General features: G+C 45.0%; 1 protein-coding gene across 4 annotated transcripts in view; it reads left to right on the top strand.

Annotated features, from left to right (window-relative positions):
• The window catches only part of ILDR2 (immunoglobulin like domain containing receptor 2), a 45707-nt gene extending 33377 nt beyond the window's left edge, over window positions 1–12330 (top strand). For 3 of the 4 annotated variants that reach the window (XM_063419271.1, XM_063419268.1, XM_063419269.1), the window contains 2 exons: window positions 546–1236; window positions 2055–12330. In XM_063419271.1, coding sequence (XP_063275341.1) covers window positions 546–1236; window positions 2055–2090 — 727 coding nt within the window. In that variant the 3' untranslated portion in view covers window positions 2091–12330. Of the gene's footprint in view, window positions 1–545 lie in introns of all 4 variants that reach the window. The other variant, XM_063419270.1, reaches the window with a different exon arrangement.
• The last annotated feature ends 9381 nt before the right edge of the window (window positions 12331–21711 follow it).

Below are 21711 nucleotides of genomic sequence, written 5' to 3'. Positions count from 1 at the left end.
TATATAGGAATCACACCCTCCTGCTTTGGTGCAGCTAGACAGATGCTCCAGGCCTAAAGGACTCTAGTGCCTAGAAGAGAGATAGCACAACCTTCCCTCAGCGGCAGGGATTTCCTTCCTTCAGTACTGGGCTATTGTACCAGCTCTCTGTCTTTAAATCTGCTTCAAAACTGCCCTGCTGTGAGTTTCTGTAGCTGGGTTCTTGGATTTTTCCAGCAGGATATACACCCACAAGCTCTAGGATGAAGGAGAAGCAGGTCCAGCCCTGCATATTGGAGGAAAGGGCAGGTGCACCCCAGGGGTAACCTCGGGTAACATTAGACATGAAGAGCCTGAGCTAGCTGCACTAAGCTGCCTTTACAGTCAGCAGAGAGAGCCCTGGGTTTCAAGGATGTGACAGATCTCTCCCTATGGAAGATGATGAAAACAGCTCAGACGATTCATGACCCCAGGAGGGCCCGTTTCCCTCCATTGTCTGCGCAGGCAGCAGGGGGGACGAGTGCAGCTGGATCCTGCCCTCTAACTCTGCCCCCTCCCTCCTGCAGCCAGCAGAGATCCAAGTCGGAGATGCTGTCCCGTAAGAGTTTCTCCGTGGGAGTGCCGGCCGTGTCCATGGACGAGCTGGCAGCCTTTGCCGAGTCCTACAGCCAGCGGCCACCGCGCCGCGCTGACAGCCAGGAGCTGCGGCGCTTCGAGCGCTCCGAGTCGCACGGCGGGCGCGGCGGGGGGCTGCCCCGCCAGGACAGCTCCATGGAGGAATACTACACCAAGCGCTGCAGGGGCAACCGCGAGCCGCCGGCGGACTCGGATCGGGGCTGGTCCTACAGCCCGCCCCGCAGACGGGCCCACGAGGAGAAGCACCTTCCCAGGCTGGTGAGCCGGACGCCCGGAGGGAGCCAGAAATACGATCACTCCTACCTCAGCAGCGTCTTGGAGAGGAAATCCCGGAGCTACGACGAGGGCGGCGACCACTGCGCAACCCCCTCAAAGCTGAGCTCGCAGCCCAGCCAGAGAGGAGGGAGCACGTACTACGCCTGGTCGCCACCCTCCACCTACAAAGCCGAGAAGTCGCAGCCGCCGCCGCAGTCGTCGTCCCCCGAGCAGGACGAGGAGGAGGAGGACAGCCTGCCCCCCTACAGTGAGAGGGAGCTGAGCCGAGGCCCTTCCTACAGGGCCAGGGAACAAGCCTACCTCAATGCCTCTGAGAAGAAGAGGAAAAAGGACCCCAAGAAAACAGTGAGGCCATGTCTGGTGGTCCTGGTCCAAATAGGCTGAGCGGAGAGTCACCAGGCAGGGGTTACTAACCAGAGTTGGCGGGCAAGGGGGTTTTCCAGGAGGGTAACACCTGGAGACTGGGTGTACTCCCTGGGGGAAAGGGGGAAGGAACTGTGGGGTAGGAAGCCAGAAGGGGTAATAGCTCCTACACAGGAGTCCATGATGGAGGGGAAAGCCAGATGTGTGGGGAGGTAAGGGATATCTTTGGCATCTGTGGCCTGGGAATCCAAAGTGGTGGGAGTTTATCTAGAGTTCAGGAGGATTGTGGTAGGGAAGTTACCCAGGCCTTACAGAAATTATAGTGCTTTGCTTTGGCCTAGATCCTTGTTAAGGAAGGGTTGAGAGGCTCTTGTTCTTTTGGACTGGGACAGGGCTGGTAGGAGGGGATGATGTAAGAGGTCTTTCTGAAAGGAGTGAGATCACAGACTCCCATGGGTGCGTGGGCCCATGGGCTTTGTGGGGGCCATCTGTGCCAAAGGCATTCCTCACCCAGGACACCAGCAAGTGCAAAACATCCTGCCACGGGCCAAGCTAGTGAGGACTGATGAGTTTGTGTTGTTGGGGAAGGGGATCTTCCCCATCTAACCCAGCTGGGGAACTCTGTACCATGAGGGAGACCTTATCATTAGAGTAGCTTGGCTGTGGGAGAGAGGACTGGTTTGTGAGTGGACAAAGATGTTGCTGTTTAGTTGTGTCTCTTGTCAAAGCTTTGTCTGTCCCTTTGTCTGTTCCAATGAGAGCTTTCCTGTTGACGTTTAATCTTCTCTCTCTCCTCTCAGAATGATTTCCCAACAAGGATGTCCCTTGTGGTTTGAAGTTGTTGTGGACCTGTCATGTTGATGGGCTGGATATCATGAGGTGACTGCAGTGGAGAAGATGCAGAGCAACAAGCAAGACATGCCTCTGTGAACCTTTGCAGCCACCAGCCATGGACTGTTTCAATTTTTTGTTTCATCCGGGGGAGCTGAGGCTTTTGTAAGAGACAGAATCCCATGGACAGCACTCGATCTCAGAGGCTCTGGGAGTTTGCCAGGAAAATGAGGCTAGGGCTCTCTTTGGCACCCTGTTTTCCAGTGCCCTCCATTCTGTGCTGGACAGCAGCCACGTCCCTACTGCCCCTGCAGCCCTGAACTACAAGTGAGGCTGCCCTTGTGCCTCTTGCCCTGTCCCATGAGCAGAGGGAGGCGTGTGCACCTCTTGCTCTCTCTCCTCAGTTCTCTTTGGATCAAAATTGCCTCCATACTTAAAGCCTATCTGTATCACCCCTGTGCTGGGAGGAGGCCTTGTTCTTACAACTGCAGACTGCCTCCAGCTGATCAGGCCCTAAATCACGAAAGAAAGTCCACATCCTTTCAGACACTGTAAGAAAATGACTGATGAGATGTTACCTTGATAAGGGCTGAATGGGGAAAAAGACAATTATGAGCTGGTTTGTTTAATATATTTAGTTCTGTTCATTGTGTGATGAGAGTTGCAGGTGAGATTGATGTATTGTTTTGAAAGTGGGTCAAAGTAGCTTTTATTGTGATTGAGAGCATGATTTGTTTCCCCCCTGCCCCAAACTGTGTTTTGTTTTGATGCTGTTGCGTTTCCTTGCAGCTCAATTGACCCTGTAGAGTTTCAGGCTGGAGTACCTACTCCACTGTTTAAAAAGCAGTGCTCTAGCCTTCCTAGTGCTCTGCTTCCAGCACCACCAGACACCTCTGCCACTCCAGTGAGTGGCCTCTTTGTTTCAAGGAAGCAAAAAGGGGACAGTCTCTGAGAGGGCAGCTGCACACCTTCATCCTGTGCCACTGCTATCACTCCTTTCTGGGAATAGTTTCCCAGAAGAAGCTACTACTGAAGAGAGCAGTAACAGCTGTGGGAAAAGAATAAGCACTGTGGATGGATACAAGATTTGCAAGTCACCCTTTTCACTTTAAACCATTCCATTCACGTTGGTTGGGATGTGGTTTTAGTGGTTGTTGTCTCAGGAATAGCTTTATTTAGAAGTGAGTGCTTCACACCATTTGGAAGCCTGACATTCTGGTTTTCATAGGGCATTATGCAGTCATTTATTTAGCTGCTAAAATCATCATGTGAGAGAAGATGATGGGAACATTTTAAGGTCCAGTACCTTGATCCCTTTTACACCTCGAAACAACTTAGTGCCCTGTTGTGTTACAGACATTATCAGCCTCTGAAATGGCATCTTTGTTGTTCCTCTGGGAATTTGGGAATCTGTCTGGCCTCAGATGCTCATACTGCAGTACTGTTTGGAACACAGGGTTTATTAATGTCACTGCTGTTCTCCATAAAAAATGAATAGATTAATTTCCGTATTACTCATTTGCCAGATACTTCACCCACCAGGAATGGTCAGGGGAGAGGAAAAATAATCTCCACAGATTTGATGACAGTTTTCCTGTGAGAAGGTGAAAAGGATTGATGTGATTGATGAAAGGATGACGTTCTTCTCCCACACTCCTCTAGTGATGACTGTAGTTTTGGAAATCCCATTCCTGGGTCTTCCTGGCCAGAGATGGATTAGCCAGCAGGAACATATGATTGTGGAATTGCAGATTTGTTTGTGCAGGAGGTAGCCTTTAAAAATTTAAAAATTTAAAGTTTCAACCCTCTGCCATGGGAAGGGATGTCTTCCACATATGAGTTTGCTCAAAGCCCTGTCCAACTGGGCCTTGGACACTTTCAGGGATGGGACATCTGCAGCTTCTCTGGGCAACCTGTTCCAGTGTCTCATCACCCTCACAGGAAAGAATTTCTTCCTTGTATCTAATCTAAAATTGCCCTCTTTTACTTGAAAAATCAATGCCCTGGTAGAAAGCCCATCTCCACCTTTCTTGTCGGTCCCTTTAGGCACTGGAAGACTCTAAGGTCTCCACAGAACTTTCTATTCTCCAGCTTAACAGCCTGAATTCTCTCAGCCTGTCTTTATAGAAGAGGTGTTCCAGCCCCCTGACCATTTTTGTTTCCCTCCCCTGGACGTGCTCTATCAGGTCTCTGTGTGGGTGTCCCCAGATTTGAACACAGTACTCTGTGTGGGCTCTCAAGATAATGGAGGAGAAGGAAATTCCACTCCTCGGCCTGCTGGTCACTCACCTGATGCAGCCCAGGATATGGCTGGCTTTTTGGGCTGTGAGAGCACGTGGCTGGCTCATGTGTAATTCTAATTCACCACTATAAAACCTAGAATTGTAGAATGGTTTGGAAGAGACCTTAAAAGACCATCTAGTTCCCCAAGTCCTTCTCAGGGCTCCCAGTCCATTCTTCCCCCAGTGTGTATCAACACCAGGGGTTGCCCTGACTCAGGTGTAGCACCCCACACTTGGCTGTGTTCAGCAGGTGGCTGCCTCTGAGGTCTCTGAGGCCTTGAAAAGTCTACAGAGCTACACTACACGCTGTTCTAAATCAAACATTTCATTGCTTGACATGAGGATGCTAGCAAGCTGATGTTTTCTTAGTCTGAAAACTTTGGCAACCCCTGTGCTATGAATTTCAAGGGAGCTTAGCCTGCTATCGTTTCCATCAGACCCAGGAAACAGTTGACATAGAAATTTGAAAGTGCATCTGACAATGCCAGAAAGGGGCCAAATCAGTGCTTTTACAGTCTCTGAATACCTCTATCTTTTAAATCATACTGAAAGCCTGAGCATTGCAATCTTCTCATTTCAGTTATGTTCCATCCCTTATCTCAGTCACCGTAGTTTATTTGATCAAGCCCTCAGGAATGAGTTGTGTGTATTTAAAATACAAGTCTTCATTTATCTGAGTCAGTTTTGTTTGTTCAGTGCTGGTACTTTAGGGCATCTGTACACTGTATGTAAGAAGTTGCCATTTGTGTATCTAGCTTATAAATAAGTAGTTGCAAGCTAATTCTTTTAAGAAGACACTTTTAATTGTACAAACAACTGTTTGTGAGAATTTGGAAACATCTCTTGGATCCAAGTACCTGGAAAAGTATTCAAGATTTTATGTCTAGTGATTGTGTGAGTTTTACCAGATGATAAAAGTTTCAGTTGCAGAAAAGAAGGTCTTAATTCCCAGAAGTCAAATCTGAGCAGCAGCAACCTTGCTCTAAAATTTTGGATTTTGTATCTCTCTGTACAAATCTGCAGGAATTTTCAGTTACTGATCATGTCTGTCCTCAGGCCACCTTTATTTTTCCCATTAGAAATGTGTCTGCAGCAGCAACAAATGGACCAAATCAAGAAGTGAGGGGTGACTGGAGTGTCTGCACAGCCACACAACCCTAATGACCTGTGACTCCTGCAGCAGTGGAGCAGGGGGCCAGAGACTGACAGACAGCTCGAGAGGAGCCTCATGTTTCAGGAGAGGAGTAATGATTTGTGTCTGTGCCATCTTTCACAACACCTGCAGAAAGCTGGCGCTGGGAAATAATGAGCCTGGTTATTATGTGGTCTCAAATTATAAGTTTTCCAGTGATGAAATTTTATTGCTGGGCATAAAATTAAAATCCTTTTCTTACTGGATGTGGATGTCTGGGTCATGTCAAGGACATGGAGAGTTTTGTGGTCTTAAAATCATAACATCACAACAGTGACTTGCTGAGAAAACAGATGATGAGAGAATCCTGTTAAAATTTAAAAGAGCCCCTAGACCAAAAGCAGAATCAAGCTTTAGCATTAGATTTGGCTGTGCTGTCAATAAAAGTGATCTTGGCTACTGAAAAAAGAAGGGTTTGACATAATGGAATGGGAAAATAAGTACCAATGGTAATGACTTCTCATCAATCCCATTATTCCTTTAAAGTACATTGTAAAAGTTCCAATGAGTGGCTTCAGTGAACATCCTCAGAACACTCCATTTCCACTGAAATGGAAAATTAACAAAATTAGCATTCTGAATACTTTAAATTTTTGAGAAACTCTGAACATTTATAAGCTGAAACAGGCAGCCAGAGCTACTTAGGTCTTTGTGCTGGCATATGGTACAGGGGACTGGGGCTGTACCATCCCCACCTTTGTTACTGGAGTTGGGTCAGGGGTGGCCATCAGCAGTGCACCCCAGAGCTGCAACTCTGAGAGATAAAGGACAGCTGCTGGGAGAGATCCCTGACAAGGAGCAATCACAAAATATTTCAGAATTCAAACCTTGTCACAAACTGTTCCAGGTACATAAACACAGCACCACGGTGTTTATCATGCCTGGACTATTCTGAAAATAATTTTAATGATGTGGAGATTGTTGAGAAACTGCACGGAGCTGTCTTTTTCTCTAGGTAGCTTTGACACCAGATGTGTGTGAGGATCCTTCCTTGGTCACCATGTACAGGGTTTGGAACATGTGGAAATAAAAGCTAAAGGGGCTTTAGCCCATTTTTTACTGCTGCAGATTTGCCCCTATAATTCCAGAAACCTCTGTGGTGTAGCATCTCCATCAGGCTCTACTGGCTGTATGTGCTTTCTACAGCAGCTGTGATGTTGAAACCACCCTCATCGTCACCTGAGGCTTTCTCATTTCCTGGAAGATCAGAAAAGGTATCTATTGCATAATTTGGAGGAACAGCTACCATTTTGATTTGATCTCAAAAATGCCAGCTGGATTATCCAGCATTAGAAACAGCAAAAATCTAAAGAATAAAGTTAGCTAATACTAAAGGAAGGAACCTGCCATGATTCCTATATGAATTCTCTCATGACCTTTATAATTCTTTCTGACATTCACCTCTGCCTGCACAGGGGCCTTTGCCAGGGGAGGCCATCACCTCTCCCTTTTGCCTGTCATTTTTTGTCATGCTTGTAATGCCTCTCTGACCTCTCTGCTTTCCCTTGGCTATTTCCAGTCAGCCTTCATTGTGGTGCCTAGGGGTTCCAGCCAGTTTGGATGTAGAATGAGTGGCACTTTGTAAAAAGGCCCTTTTACCTCCTATAAAAACAGAAATTACAGAATGCCCACAACAAAACCCCAAGCCTTCCAGATATCCTCTCAAGCCCAAGCAGAGGTGTTACTGGAATAATTTTAAAAATTAAATCTGAACTTAATTTCAAAATTTCATAAATTCAAATGTCATAATTTCTGTCTTGTTTTCAACCCCAGGGCAGCTGCAGTCAGAGCTGTGGAGTACAAACAGCAGGAGTAAATGCATTCAGGTTTTGCTGTGCTCGGTGAGAACAGTGCAGAGAGGAGCAGCATTTAATGAGTCAGAAAGCAAATGGACTTGCAAGGTGCTATTACTTACATGTGGCTTAGAAGTGTGAACTAGAAGTCGACAGGTTTGGCTTAAAAGCAAAATTCAGTCCAGGAAAACTTAAGCGCTGGCCCAGGGGTACAATCCTCTTGCTGTTTACAGATGGGCTGGGCTTTTTTTCCTTCCTCTATTGCTGCCTACCACAGCCATTTCCCAGCCATTACACAGTGAGTGAGTGGCTTTCTTTGCTGCTGTTATTTTGCTGTTAGATTGTCCTCCCCTGTAATGAACTTTTTCAATATGAAGGGGAGAAGGACGTAACAATACTCTATAATGAAAATGTAACACTTTTATAGCTTTTTGGGAGACATCCACATCCCCAATTACCAACGATTATACATTTGCCATGCATACAGTATGGAAGTCATTGCCTTTGAGTTGTCACCATGGAGAATAAAAGCAGGAAAAGCTCCCACCAATCTGGTTTTTTATTATCCTGCAGGCAAATAATTTGCCCAATCTTTGCTAAGATACGAGGAGTTTACATGAGTAGTTTTCAACCCATTTTTTTGATTAATGGGCAGTAAACCAAATATTTTCCAGTGGAGCAGCTGACCCTTCATAAATCTACCATTCACAGGATAACAGACAAAAACATTCTGCCCAGCATTTTCATACAAAAAATCCATGGAGGTACCCTATGGAGGCACACTCTTTCAGAGAAAAGATAAACTCTCCCCTGCTCTTGGAGATGTTAAACCTTATTTTTTTTTATTCAGAAATTTTTTATCTTTTTAGTACAGACATGTTCTTTTCTTTTGGCCTCTTTTTCCCTAGGTCTGCAGTACTCTGGACTGATGATTTCTGTGTCATAAACAAACTTCATTTGAATCCTCTCTCAGTGTTCTAAATAATGGATTAAGACTTAACACTGTTTGTAGGTGTAACCTGAACAGCATTTACATGTTTAGATTGTGTCTGATAGGTGTTATCAGCAGTCAGGTGCAGGAGAAGCAGCTTCCAGCTCTGCTCTGTATTTCCCTGTGCAAGACACAGCATCCCTTGGCTCTGAGAATTGTCACTCATCCTCTATTTTACAACCTGTAAAAGTGCTCAGTGTTTCTTTGGGCTTCTTTATCACTCCTCCCTCACTTATCCTCCCCTGCAGAAGTCTCCTAGACAGCATGGAGCAGGAAAGGTGCCCATCCACACCTCAAAGTCTCATGAGGGTGAAGAAGACCTGACAACAGAAACACTGAGCGCTCAGCCAGCTCAGAGCTCTGCAGGAAGTCACCTCTGGGTGGGAAAGGGTTTGTGCCAGCCAAGGCAGAGGTGCCCTGCCCTGGTTACAACTTGCACTCTTCCATGCCCAGTCACACTTATCCATGAGCACCTGCCTGTAGGTACAGGTTTGTGATTCCTGAATTAGAGAAAGGAGTCTGAAAAAATTGCCTCAAAGGACACAGGACCACTTATTACAGCAGTGTAATGTTTTAATTTAGTCCTTGCTGTGTGACAGAAATCCTTTCTGCTTACAGGTCAAGCTGGTTTCCATCAGCCTCTCCAGAGCAGGTGGGAGTGATTTTCATGTCCCAGTTGTCAGATCTTCTCTTTCAGCAACCAATCTCTCAGTGCACTTGTCTCTGAATAGGTACTCCAGGCTAGTGAGAGGCAGAGCTCCAACTGGTTGCATTTTACACTCAGGAGCCTGCTAAATCATTAATTAATTTAGTCTCTCAAAGTTCTGTGCTTCCTGGCAAAACCAGAATGTGTGTTTCTGCAGGCCTCAGGCCTGCTCACCTTGGAATTACAAGTTTTGGTGAGGACTTTAAACATCCAGTAGGGTGGAGATCAGGTAAAGCAGCAGCACAAAAAGCTAAAAGCTTTACCTTGTGTAAAGTGTGTAAAAGATGTGCAAAGTGTGTAAAGAGTGTAAAGATACACTGCCCACTGCCGTGTCCTTCCTAGGGACCAGTATGTCTATTTGTCATTACTAAATGTATGTGCAGTGACAGGAAAGACACCCATGGTCCTTGCAAATGGGCCTCTGACAGGAGGATGTAGGGGGAAGTATGGGTTACAGCCAAGTCAGCCAAGTGAGAATGCTCAGAGGCCTCTGGCACCTGGGACTGTGCCCTGTTGGGAAGGACATAGCCCAGCAGGATTTAGTGCTGCTGGCTCTGGGCTGCCCTCGTGGAACAGCCCTGCTGCTCACAGCACCCCTGACAAAGGCTTTGCAACCCCTCTCTCATCTTCACGTCACTGATTCTACAGGGAGGGTGAGGGCACTAAAATGAAGGCTATCTTAGCTATGTAAACTCCTCCTGGATTTCTCTTTCAGGTTTTTGGCAATCTTAGACTTTGAAGAGTAGGCCTATGCAGTTAAAGTTCGAGCAATACCTGTCTAAAATGCAGGTCCTGCAAATCTTCATGCATGAACTGGGCCACCAGTTACTGAGTGCATACAGAAAGGGAGTGTGAACCTGCTACTTGGAACACTTCTCTTATGACCTGGAGTCCCAGCTTCTTGAGCTGAAGCTTTCAGCACAGTCAAGGATTTCTAAGAAAGCAGAACTCAAATTTGTAAACCCACAGTGCACACAACATCCCCGTGCAGCCAATTTACAGAGGAAGCAATGTGCAGCTCTGGCAGCCAGAACCAACTGATGCAACTTGGAACTGCATCTTTGTGGAGCTGAGCTGCCAAGGCTTGGAGAGCACTTGGTCCCATGCACTAAAAGGCCTTCACCTCATGGATAGAGTGGCAGAGCCTAAGGTATGTTTTAATTAGTACTGGGGAAGGGAAATTATGAAATGTGTTTAGGGTTTGTGATTTTTTTTTTCTTTTTTTCCTCTTTAAATAGAAATACATATTTATATATATAATTTTTTGTCTTTGCTCCTCAGAAGAGAAATCTGAGGCTGCCTTCTGTTCAGGCTAATGTGGTGCTTGAATGAACAATTTCATTCCCCAGTTTCAGTAAAATGCAGCCTAGGCTGGTTCTTGTGAATAGCTGTAAAAGGAAAGTTACTGTAGCAGAGCTCTGTAATCAAGAGGTCTCCATGGACAGCCTGTCATCCTGATGAGAGACACTTTAATTAAGAAAAGATGATGCATTGTAGATGAAACAATTCCTACGTGTCCCAGCTTCCCTCATCATATCAATGAGCCTGAAGCTACAGAGCTCCCAACAACAAGGGACTTTAGTGGATTTCAAGAGAATTATAAGTCTAGAAGTTCAACACTCAAGCATGTGCAGCATGCAGAGAACACATTTCAAAATGTGTTTGAAGAGCAGAAGCCTAGTTTTGTACTACTTCAAAGATCTTTGAAAGGCAGAGTGTGGATAACATCCCAAGTATTGCTGGGAAGATCTGAGATCCACACAATTCTGTGAAAAGCTCAACCTTACTTGCAAGAAAATCAATTAAAAGCTGCCCTTGCAGCTAAGCTTAATTGATTTCCTGTTTGAGCATCTCAGTTACACTTGATTTCATGATTAAGCTTGTTCAGATTAATGGGAAAACAGAAAAAAATCATGGTCAAAATACCAGACAAACTGTTTAGGTGAGCGAGGGAGAACACTGGTGTTTGTGAAGCAGCCAATAGGGAGAGTCTGGAAAAGGAAAACAGCTGCCTGCAGATTAACACTAAATTCAAGCAAAGTGAAGGGTAACACACTGGTGTGCTTCAGCAACCCAAGTGGCAACACAAAAAATGCTGCATGAGCATCGATCATCTTACTCAGCTGACTGGGACTCTCATGTTGTCTACACCCATGTGTAACACAGCCCCAGGGAGTGAACCTGGGTGCTGCCCCTGCCCATCTGCTCTGCAGAAGGTATTAGTGTACTATATTCTATATATATCATGTACTCTGGAATAAGATTGTTTGCCACAGCCCACATTCAGTCACTCCCACTGCCAGATGAATAAGGCTGTCCATGCAGGCACTTGCTGCAAGATCTGCAAGTCTAGAAGACGAGGGCACAAGGTGCACCAAATCAATATGTGGTCCAGGCTACAACAAGTTAGGTGTCAATCTGGCATTTTTAGAACATGACAGCCAGCTCTCTGAGAAGTCATGCAGTCAGGCAAGTCCTCACAGCAGTTTTGTTTGCCATTTCCAGAAAGGGGCTGATCCCAAAATGGCCTGCTCCCTGTTCTTCCTGTATCTCAATGAATGTCTAAGAGAGAATATGCAAAGTGTGGGACAGAAAATGTCCTCAGATGTTCATAGTTCTCCCACTCTGCCTGGCTCCCTTCAGCTAAGGGAACCTGAATTAACCATGCAATGATGCTGAATTGGATGGTGTGGGCTCTGAACCATGGGGTTTGTAGTGACTGAACAGAGACATCACAAAGTGCCCTGGCTTGCCATGGCAGGAGTGGAGAGTGAGGGCACAGGGGCTGATCAGCAGCAGTGTCTGTGTGAGGACTTACTGGTGCAGATAATGCCCATCAGCAGGTTCTCCATGTGCCTAGTTTGAAAAACGAACAGAAACAGTGTTAGAGCAGAACAACTCACCTGAGCTTGGCTTCTGTGCCTCTGGCACCTTTTACTCTGCAAATGTCACCACCCTGGCCTTGCTTTGTCCATTCCACAAATGTACACAGTTGGCTGCGACTCCAACTCTGAGGCAAGAGACATCTTTTCAGCCACTTTACAGGGGCAGAATTACCATTCAGAATAAATAAATGTTTTGGTGGCAGCATGTGCAGCAAGGACACCACCAAAATGAATTGTAGTTTCCATCCTCTGGTGGCAGTGGACTTTCTGATGGGGCTGGGAATGCAGAAATAACAAAGGCAGTGTGTCAGGCTCTTTCAGGTCTAGCCCTTCTTAGAAACATAAAAAAAAAAAAAAAAAAAAAAAAAAAAAAAAAAAAAAAAAAGAGGAAGAAAAGCAACACACCTCTTAAATGATGTATTTTTTTGGGAACTAACAGCAATACTGGCCACATTATTTCTTCCCCTTTTCTTTTGGCCTGTCTTTTCTCTGACTCCAAGCCTCTCAGTGATACATAACCTGCTCCTTGTGAGCCTGTGGTCTAGATTGGACTAATCGAGTTTGGAATGGACTCTCTGAAGTCTGTAATTTAAAAAGCATGGATCATCTCACGGACCTTAAGAGCACAGCCGTGAGAACACTTACTCAGCACAGCTGTATTAATTCAGGCTCTAGGGGAGAAGGTGGGAGTAGAGACCAAATGACTTAAACCAGATCTGCTGCCAATGGAGCAAGAAGTTTTGCCCTTTGTAGCAGCAGCTGGTGACTAAGGGAGGCAAGGATGTATCCACATTACTCAGACAGTAATTCCAGTCATATTCTGGCCACAGCTTGCCTGTTTCCTAGGGGTCCTGTGCTCTTCACGCTGGGCATTCTCTGTGCCCTAGGTGCTCTCCCCCGTTTGGGAGCTCACCCCTGTGTGAAAGCTCGTTGTTCGCACCAGGCCTGTGCGCGGTGCTGAAAATAAAAATCCTGCAGCACCAGGGATTTGATGGCTTCGCTTTCTTGCCTGAAGCACACTGTGATTTCTTCCCCTGTTTGTCTTCGTGGGTGGAACAGGCATTTCAGTATATACTGCCACGCTCATTACAGGGAGTTCTTCCATGCTAGAGATATTAACATCTTTGTTATTACTGCCAGTTCCCTCCTCCTCCCCCGTACCAAGCGGTCGCCTGAGCTGGAATTTCTCTTAAGGACAGACTTCCAGTAGTAGTATTCTCCTCCTCAAAGTGAAGAAGATCTCTTCAGAGGTCAGATCCTTCTGCTTTCTCAGAATCCCGCTTCCCTCACGTTCCTTAGAAAGGCATTATTGAAACTGTCAAAACCACTCAAAAAACATCACAGAAATTCTCGGAATCAGTGGAGAAATCATAATTACCTCTTTGTAATCATTAACAGCTCAAAACTGTAGCGTTTGAACTCAAAAGTTTTATGCAAGAAAAAAATGTTTAACATTTAATATAAAATCAGTTTGATGCAGCTTATTTTTCAAATGCCATCATTTTTCTGTTCATTTTCAGTTCATTAGGCAATTAAAAGACCACAACTGAAAAATCATCCTAAATACTTTTTAAAGCCTTATGAAAACATTAATAAAGTTCCACCCACAAAAGCACCTGAACAACTCTGAGAGAAACACCTATTAGGACGTTAGTTTAGTTAACTGCTGCTGAGGACTAAGCTGTCAGACAGCAACATGGTTTGTTGAGCTGTTCATTTAACAATGATATAACTCAGATAACACACTGTTCCAGAGACATGGCCCCAGAACAGCATCAGCTGGGCCCACAGGATGCACACAGAGGCACCCAGCACAGCGCTGTGGGGGGTTCAAATAAATAGATGCAAACACCAGCTAAAACCAAGACTACTGGCACGTGGGAGACGTGGATTCTGTGGGAAGCAATCAGCCCAGGCTGTGGCCTTACCGTGAGCTCTGCAGCCTCATCATATGACCCAGAGCAGACATGACATGAACAGCAGAGCCAAAGGCAATGCTACATGTCTCCTTATCCCCAAAACAACCCTCACACGCTCCAAATATTCCCTCTTCCTACACACCCTTACCTGCAAGCTGAAAAAGGCAAGCAGGCTGCCTTCCCTGAGGGGGAAAGAGCAAGTCTCAATGTGACCTGCATAAAATAGAGTGGCTCAAATAGCACTGAGGCAGCCCAAAGAGCATTTCGCTTGCTCTGTGTTTATAAATTTACGTAACTTATTCCTCACCCACGTGTGTCTCCTCCAAGTCTTTATATTCTTGCTCTTCTCCTTGGTCCATCTGTGCAGTTACATCAGGTTCAGCAATCAGGAATCCTTCTTGTAGGAATGAACAAAAGCTATCTTAGCTGAATAATCAGCAAGAGCTCATCATATTGCCTTAAAATCTACTGCCCCTGCTGAATATTGGTACAAACTGAGTGGTTACTTAAAGGAATGGAGCCAACCGAGCAACAAACATTTATGGACATCTTGTGTATGACTGAGGCATCTGGTGGCAGATATTTTTCTTAAAGGAGACTCAAGGTTGCCCCTCTTCTGATAAGTGATGCATCTCAGGACATGCACCAGCTGTGCTGGGCTCAGAACTGGTTGACAGTAATCATAGATACAGGTGTCAGAAAAGAGCAAAACCCAGCCACACTTAGGCTTCTTCAGTAATGACAACCAAAAGTCTAATTACTCTCCTAAAAGTATTTTAAATAGAAGATTACTTTTTAGACACCATAACTTGATCTTCGTATCTGCTACCTCATCTCTTCTTTCTCCTCCAAGGCTCTCAGGCTGAGGCAGAAAAACCCAACAAAAAAACCCATGATGTCTAATCTACTCTAGCTGGATTCTGTCACTTCCCAGCCTGGCATCCCTGCTGAGCTCCAACAACCACCATGAATGCAACTGTTGGGCAGGCTGCCCTTACAAATGCCATCAACACCCAAGACAAGAATTTTTCTGTCAGTATTTACTGTTTTGAGGCCAAAAGCAACCAAACAGTAAGCAACAGCAGTTAGCATCAAGAGGGCTGGCATTAGCAGTTGCTGCAGAAAAAAACCCAGAAGAACAGGGAAAATATAATGGTAAGAAAGATCCCATTTTATTTTAAAAGGTAAGAATCAGAGATAGCAGGAAAGGGATACTGGGGGGATAAATCTAGGAGCAGGGAGCGACATGTACTACAGCTAAAGCTGAGATCACTCATGGGAATATTTTTGAAGCTTTTAAGACACTACTTCCCCCCACCCTGCATTTAATCTTTAGAGATACTTGTTTTCATCACTTCAAAGATGCTGCCACTCAATCACTCAAGCTCCAGATGGAACTGACTTACTGGACAGATGGGCAAAACACTGCAAACTGATGGGTGCCCAGACCACTTCATCCACCATCAGCTACTTAATGATGGGAATAAGGGATTGGATAGTGTCAGAATCAAGGAGACAGCTCAGGTGAACAGAACAGTTTTGGACCTCGGATGCCAGAGATTGCAAAACCACCAGTCTTGAAATCTTTTGGTCTCCATGGCAAAGCTGGACAGAAGAAAAGTGAGCAAGCACAAGAGAAAGGCCGGAATTATGAGCTGCAGAATCGTGAAGGAAAACATAAACAGATGAGCAAAATGGAGGCTTTAGTAATACTAATACTAATACTAATACTAATACTAATACTAATACTAATACTAATACTAATACTAATACTAATACTAATACTAATACTAATACTAATACTAATACTAATACTGATAATGCACCTTAATCTGAGTCCTCCTTCAAGTATTTGCTGAATGCTGAAGTGGACCACTTATGCAGTTGGATTGTTTCCAGCAGTTCTGAGCTGATATATAAAGGGAGGTTGCTTTTTGCAGCCCTGCAGCTCTCAGGATTTTGCCACTCCTGAGCATTTCTGCTGCAACAGTTCGGCAGCTCAGCCAGCCCAAGCTATTTACATGCTGCAAGGTGCACCAGATGGGCAGCCCCCGCTCCAGAGCTGCAGTCAGAACTGTGTCCAGAACAGATATTTCCCCCTGGGCAAGTCACCACAAACAGAAGGATTTTGCTCTGAAAGCTGTCAACAAACAGGAACTTTGGAGGAGCAAATCCATCAGCATTTCAGAGGTGGTACCATCACCTGACAAATGCCCAACAACCACTGCCCTGGGGAGGTCCTCAGCAGGCAGACAGGGTAGAACGAAGAGCTCGCTTCTGACCCTGCAAAATTTCCTAGTTCAGGTTGGCACTGACACGCTGCTGCTATGCTCAGATTTGCTATGGCAGGAAACAGGTAACTTCTACACAACAGGATATACAAGAAGGAATTTCACTCTGCGTGTTTTCATGAAATGCGGTGGAAAATGTGGGAGCTTGGGCGTTCACTTGAGTTCTTCCCACCCTGCAGCCGGAGGAGTTCTCCCTACACAGGAGGTGACATAGGAAAGGGTTTCCTTAGGCTTGGTGACACTCGGGTTTCCCTGCCACCTTTCCCGAGGACCGTGAGCAGGTTTGCAGACGGAGGAAGCCACCCTGTGGCCACAGGCATGAGAGAGCAGATGGGTTTCCCGAGGCTGTAAAAAAACCAAGTTGTTTTTCACCTTGGCCCCTGCACCCCAGCTGATGAATACACTGCATTTATGGGTGATGGTTTTGCTCCCAGGTTATAACACAGAAAATCACCCAGCCTTTCTAGGAGCTAGAACACCTAAGTACCTAGTTTGTGCTTAGCAGTGGTATAAAACAAGTTGGCCATGAGTTGAGGACCCGCAGGATGACAAAGAAAGGAGTGTTCCTTCAGGAATCTGAAAATCTTTCCTGCTAATGAAGAGAACAATACCTGAAAAGCTTCCAGATTCCCTTTTTACTTCAAGCTATTGTTAGCAGGGCACAAACAATGTGAATTAGTCAGCAACCTTAGTCACTGTGTACCCTGAAGTGTATGGGAGTTGCAGCAAGAGACAAATGAACAGGGTTCAGTGTTGCCCTGCTGAGGCTTTGTTAAGGCTAAAATATAAATTTGCATTAAAGACCTTTTCTGTTGGAGAAGTGATGACTGATACAGGCTCATTAGACTCGACGGCTGTGTACAGATACAGATGGAGAAACAGTCATCAACAAAAAGAGATGGGAACACTGAAACAGAGTGAAAACATAACCCTATCAATTTACAAAACACTACGACTGACAGGCACATTGCTGCATCCTCTTTGTGCTTGTGCCATACAAGCACATTGGCTTAGAAGTGTGGAGGTTTGGAGATCACTGTGCTCAAAGTATGAATGTAGCAAAAGGACAAAAGGGGAAAGTGGCTGGTTGCCATCTCTGTCACTGGAGGTTTCTGAGGTATGGCCAGACAAAGCCCTGCCTAACCTGATCTGGTGCTGGTGATAGTCCTGCCTTGAGCAGGAGGTTGGATTCCAGAAGTTTCTTCCAATCAGCATTCTGAATTATTTCAGCATTTTCTGAACTATTACAGATACTTTGAAATGCGAGAACTCTTTTTACACCATACTGTCTCCATCCTGCAGACAGTTCAATAATTAAAGGTTGGTAATTTGGGAGAAATCTTCAGAAAAACATTTGGCGGTCTTGAAAATGCATAAAGCAATGAAGTGTACAAAATGGGTAATGTGACTGTATTTCAAGGAAAAGAGAAAGAAACAAAGTAACTGCAGGTTGATATAAATGACAAGCCAGCATTTACTAGATCATTATTAAAATAAAACTGCCTGAATCTAGACAGAAGGTATAAAACAATTTCTTGCATTTCAAAATACTGTAATAGTTCAGAAACACCACCATGTCAAGCCTTGGCTCCATTTTTTTATTACATCAGAGCAATTTCAGTCTTTGATTACTTTGAACTTCAGCTGGCTAGTGATTTAACAGACACCTTTCCTTTATTTTTGGTTTTGTTTTGACAAGGCCAGTATATCAGTTTTAAAAGTCTCTATGCTTTTATTGTTAAAAATATTTTGTCTTTAAAAACTCCATGGTGCCTAAATAGTTGAAATTACCAAACCCCCATGCTGGAGAAAAGCAATGAAAAAACCCTGGTGGGAATGACAGAGTAAGGAGAAGTACTGAACTGTTTTTCCATTTTGCAGCAAGTTCTAGCTAATCTTAGCCTTTGAATTTCTCTTGATATTGTAGTGCTGAAAGGAGCACCATACCTACCCAGCAGCTTTTATAGAAATTCATTTACACTGAGCAAAACTGCCATCTGAATAGAAGGAAGTAAGTTTAATAATGATATTTGAAGAATTGTGGCTGCCCACTGAAGATTGTTTCTTAAACTTAGGTATTGATCAACCATTTTCACCTGCACTGAAAGAACTTTTGGCATGGAGTGATACATCAATCACTTATATGCAGAGAGCACCAACACTCTGAAGAGCTGCTAAAAGAGAAATAAATAAGGAGAACAGTTTGCTGTCTTACTCTTCTTCAAGCTCATTTGACAGGAAGCTCTATTCCAAGCATTTCAGCTCCATCAACACATGCAGTTTTCAGTAGCCTGGAGAGGATTGCTTGTTAACCCTGCAGAAAGTTAAGTGAAGTGCTTTCCAAGCAGATAATGGCAGCCCTTGGTTTGGATGTGGAGGATTAAACCTTCCCCCTCTCCCAGTAGTTTATGGTGTTGGGGTTACAGACTCACAGGTTGGAAGGCACCCTTGGAGACCACCCAGTCCAACCCCCTGTTGAGCCAGGGTCAGCCAGAGCAGGCTGCTGAAGGCCATGTCCACTCAAGTTCTGAGGATCTCCACATTTGCATGGCATTTAAAGGGGGAAAAATGGCAGAAAGCAAACTGACACCAGTTACTGAAAAATTGGAAAGCAAACAGTTGCTGTATCAATGCTGAAATGTAACTACCCCAACCTAGGCATATACTTGTGGAAAAAACAAGTGAAAAAACAAACCTCCAAAAGCTTGGCAGCATCACGGTGTCATGTTCAGTTTTTTTGTAGTTCAGGGCACCCTCACTGTGTGTTCCCTTTATGAAGAAATTGGCCTCTGTGTTTGGCCAGTTACATCTGGAATGCAAAATCAAAGTTACATTTCTGCACCAGGTTCACCACTTGGGCAAGTGACGTGTACTTGAGGAGATTTACTTTATTTGATGTGTAATCTCCCCTGTAAGACACAGGGGGAGATTGCTGGGGGTTTTCCTAGGTACACACTTGTGTGCCAGCAGTCTGTTGCTGGCATGTGTGAAGGTAAATGTAAGGAACCTGAGAGGGACCCTTCCCTCACCCAGAACAGAGAGTAGCTGTCATTGTGTGATTTTTAAGACCCCCTAAGTAAAATTCAAGGAAAAAACCCCACCTTTTAGGCATAAAGGAGTGTAACAGCTAAGGGAGGAGACTCTACCAGGGGCAGCAGAGGCATTCCCAGCTTTGAGTAACTGGAAAAAAAAATTAAAGAGAAGACTAGAACAAAGAACAAGTGAATACACCTGTGTGAATTTATCAGAGCCAGCTCCCCAGACTCCTGGGACAGCTGGCCAACACACTGGTGCATCTTTTCAATGCAGGCTGTGTTTGTATCCCCAGAAAAGCTTGTGAGTTACAGGAGTGACTCCCTTGTCTCAGTTCCTGATTGCCCAATTAAATGTTACCTGGATTTATGGCTTTGGCCATCCACTTACAAAACCAGCTAAGGGCTGAAAGCTGGAAAAGCCCCAGAAGAGCAACCAGGGAAACTGCATTGAGAAGTCTTTAACAGGTGCTCAGTTTTGTTACATCTTTAGAAGACAGAGAAGGTTAAAATAGTTTCTGGTTAAATAACTCCCAAGTTGTGCCAGGGGAGGCTCAGATCGGATATTAGGAAAAAATTCTTCACTGAAATCATGGTTGGGCATTGAATGGGCTGAGCCACACTGAAGATCCTCCTGAAGGTGAAGGCCTGCCCATAAGAAAGGCAAGTTGTTGAGTGATGCTTCCTTGGTGAGACCCTTCTAAGCCTGGCTTACCTGTGCCCTGACTGCTTTGGCCAAAGGTTGTACCCCCAGCTTTGTGTCCAGGGCTCTCTTATGCTGTAATCTGCATTGTCATTTACATCACACTTTTACACATTTGTTTTTAATACTGTTTTCCTTGTAAATACCTGAACATGGTATTCTAGTGTCTTTCTCGAGCTTGCTGTATCTGCAAACAATAATATCTACTGATTTCTTAGTTTTAATTAAGCTCAAAATGTAATCTAAGAGGTCCAGAGGAAGAACTCAACATACAAAGGGTAAAGTGCCCTGAAAATGTGTAAGTTTTGCAGTAAAATACTGTGGTTGTCCCTCTTCTTTTCACTGAGGCGTTTCAGACTGCTTGAAGTATGATGCAGTCTCCCTTACTGAAGTGACACTTGCCTGTGGGAGGAAAAAAGGCTTGTTCCAGGAATGTGGATGAAACACCCTCAAGTGAAAGGCAAACAAACATCATAGATCACGCCCTGCAATTGTCCCTCGAGTCTGGCATTGATGAAGCTTGCTGGTGTCTGCCAGTGTATTTGTAATACCCAGACAGATCTCAGCATTGTACTTGGTGATTTGTGAGTCGTTTCTCTCATTCTTTTCTCTTTGTGCTAAATGAATTAGGAGATCAGTTTCACTGGGGATGCAGAGTCTGTGTCAAAGAATTGATTAGGTATTTGGAGGAAAGCATTCAGAAAGATCATGCTGAGCAGCAGAGGTTTGGCAAAAGGAAGTGACCAACATGCATGCATTTTTCCAGCAGTTTTTGGGGAAGTAGCAAAGCAGTTCTGATGTATGGAAGGACATCACGCAGTTAAACAGCATCGAGACGCCAACCAGAATGGGTGAAGGGAAATGTTGTGTACAATTGTGGGAGAATTGGGAGGGGAAGCACGGATCAGGTGCTTGTTATCTGTATTTGAAAGCTTGTTTTTCACCAGAGAGAACTTGAAACTTGTTTTTCATCGCTTTAATTCTGCTTTGTTAATTTTTAAAATGACATAAACGTCCTGGGGTGTGCTAAGAAAGCTGTATTTTGCTCTCAGATAGCTGGGGAAGATGTCGTTCTTGTACTGAAGGGGTCAGTCTTTCCCCACTTTTTTCCTCAGGCGGTGTGCTGTTGAATTCCTTCATTTTAGGTTATGGCTGATGCAGGGACTGAGCTCTATTAGCATGGTTATTTGTTTAAATATTTATTTTCCCGGCCCCGTCAGGATAATCGCGTTATGCAAAGTGAAAGAGAGCGGCCTCGGGTCCCCCTGCAGCTCCATTTCATTGTTAAAAGCATTTTGTCTTTGGGCTGACAAGTTCCAAGTGCATCTGCATACCTGAAACTGCATGCACCAGCCTCATCTGCCCAAAGGTAATGGCACATGCAGATTATCTGGGCTCCAGTGGAGTGTGGGTGCTGAGAAGAAATGATTAACAATGATTGTGAGGCTACTGGAGGCTGCTGCTCTGGGTAGGTTTTGCACAGCAGGCCTGCCAGGGGAGGCTGCAGTTATTCAGCTGCTTTTCTCCTGAGCCTTCTCTAATTATGATGACTGCCTGAGGAGCCAACGAGCAAGACAAAGCTTAAAATGAAAAGCTTAGGCAGAGGTGCCTGTAAATATGTGCACAGGTACAGGCACACCTGCACAGGCACACAGCTCTGCAGAGCATGAGAATAATGAAGGGCACAGTGGTTTTAGCAGGACTGGTGGTGCAAGGCAGCATCTCTCCACTTTGAACCTGCTGTAAAGCTGCAGCTAAAACCCCGGCTGGCACTGCTCAGCAGGTCTTGCTGCTGGTTCGGGCTGTGCAGAGGCTCAGCCACTCGCTGGCTG

The sequence above is a fragment of the Prinia subflava genome, chromosome 25 (genome assembly GCF_021018805.1).
Source record: "Prinia subflava isolate CZ2003 ecotype Zambia chromosome 25, Cam_Psub_1.2, whole genome shotgun sequence".
Taxonomy (NCBI): Eukaryota; Metazoa; Chordata; class Aves; order Passeriformes; family Cisticolidae; genus Prinia; species Prinia subflava.
The sequence above is the reverse complement of the archived record's forward strand: the minus strand, read 5'-3'. Positions and strand labels throughout refer to the sequence as shown.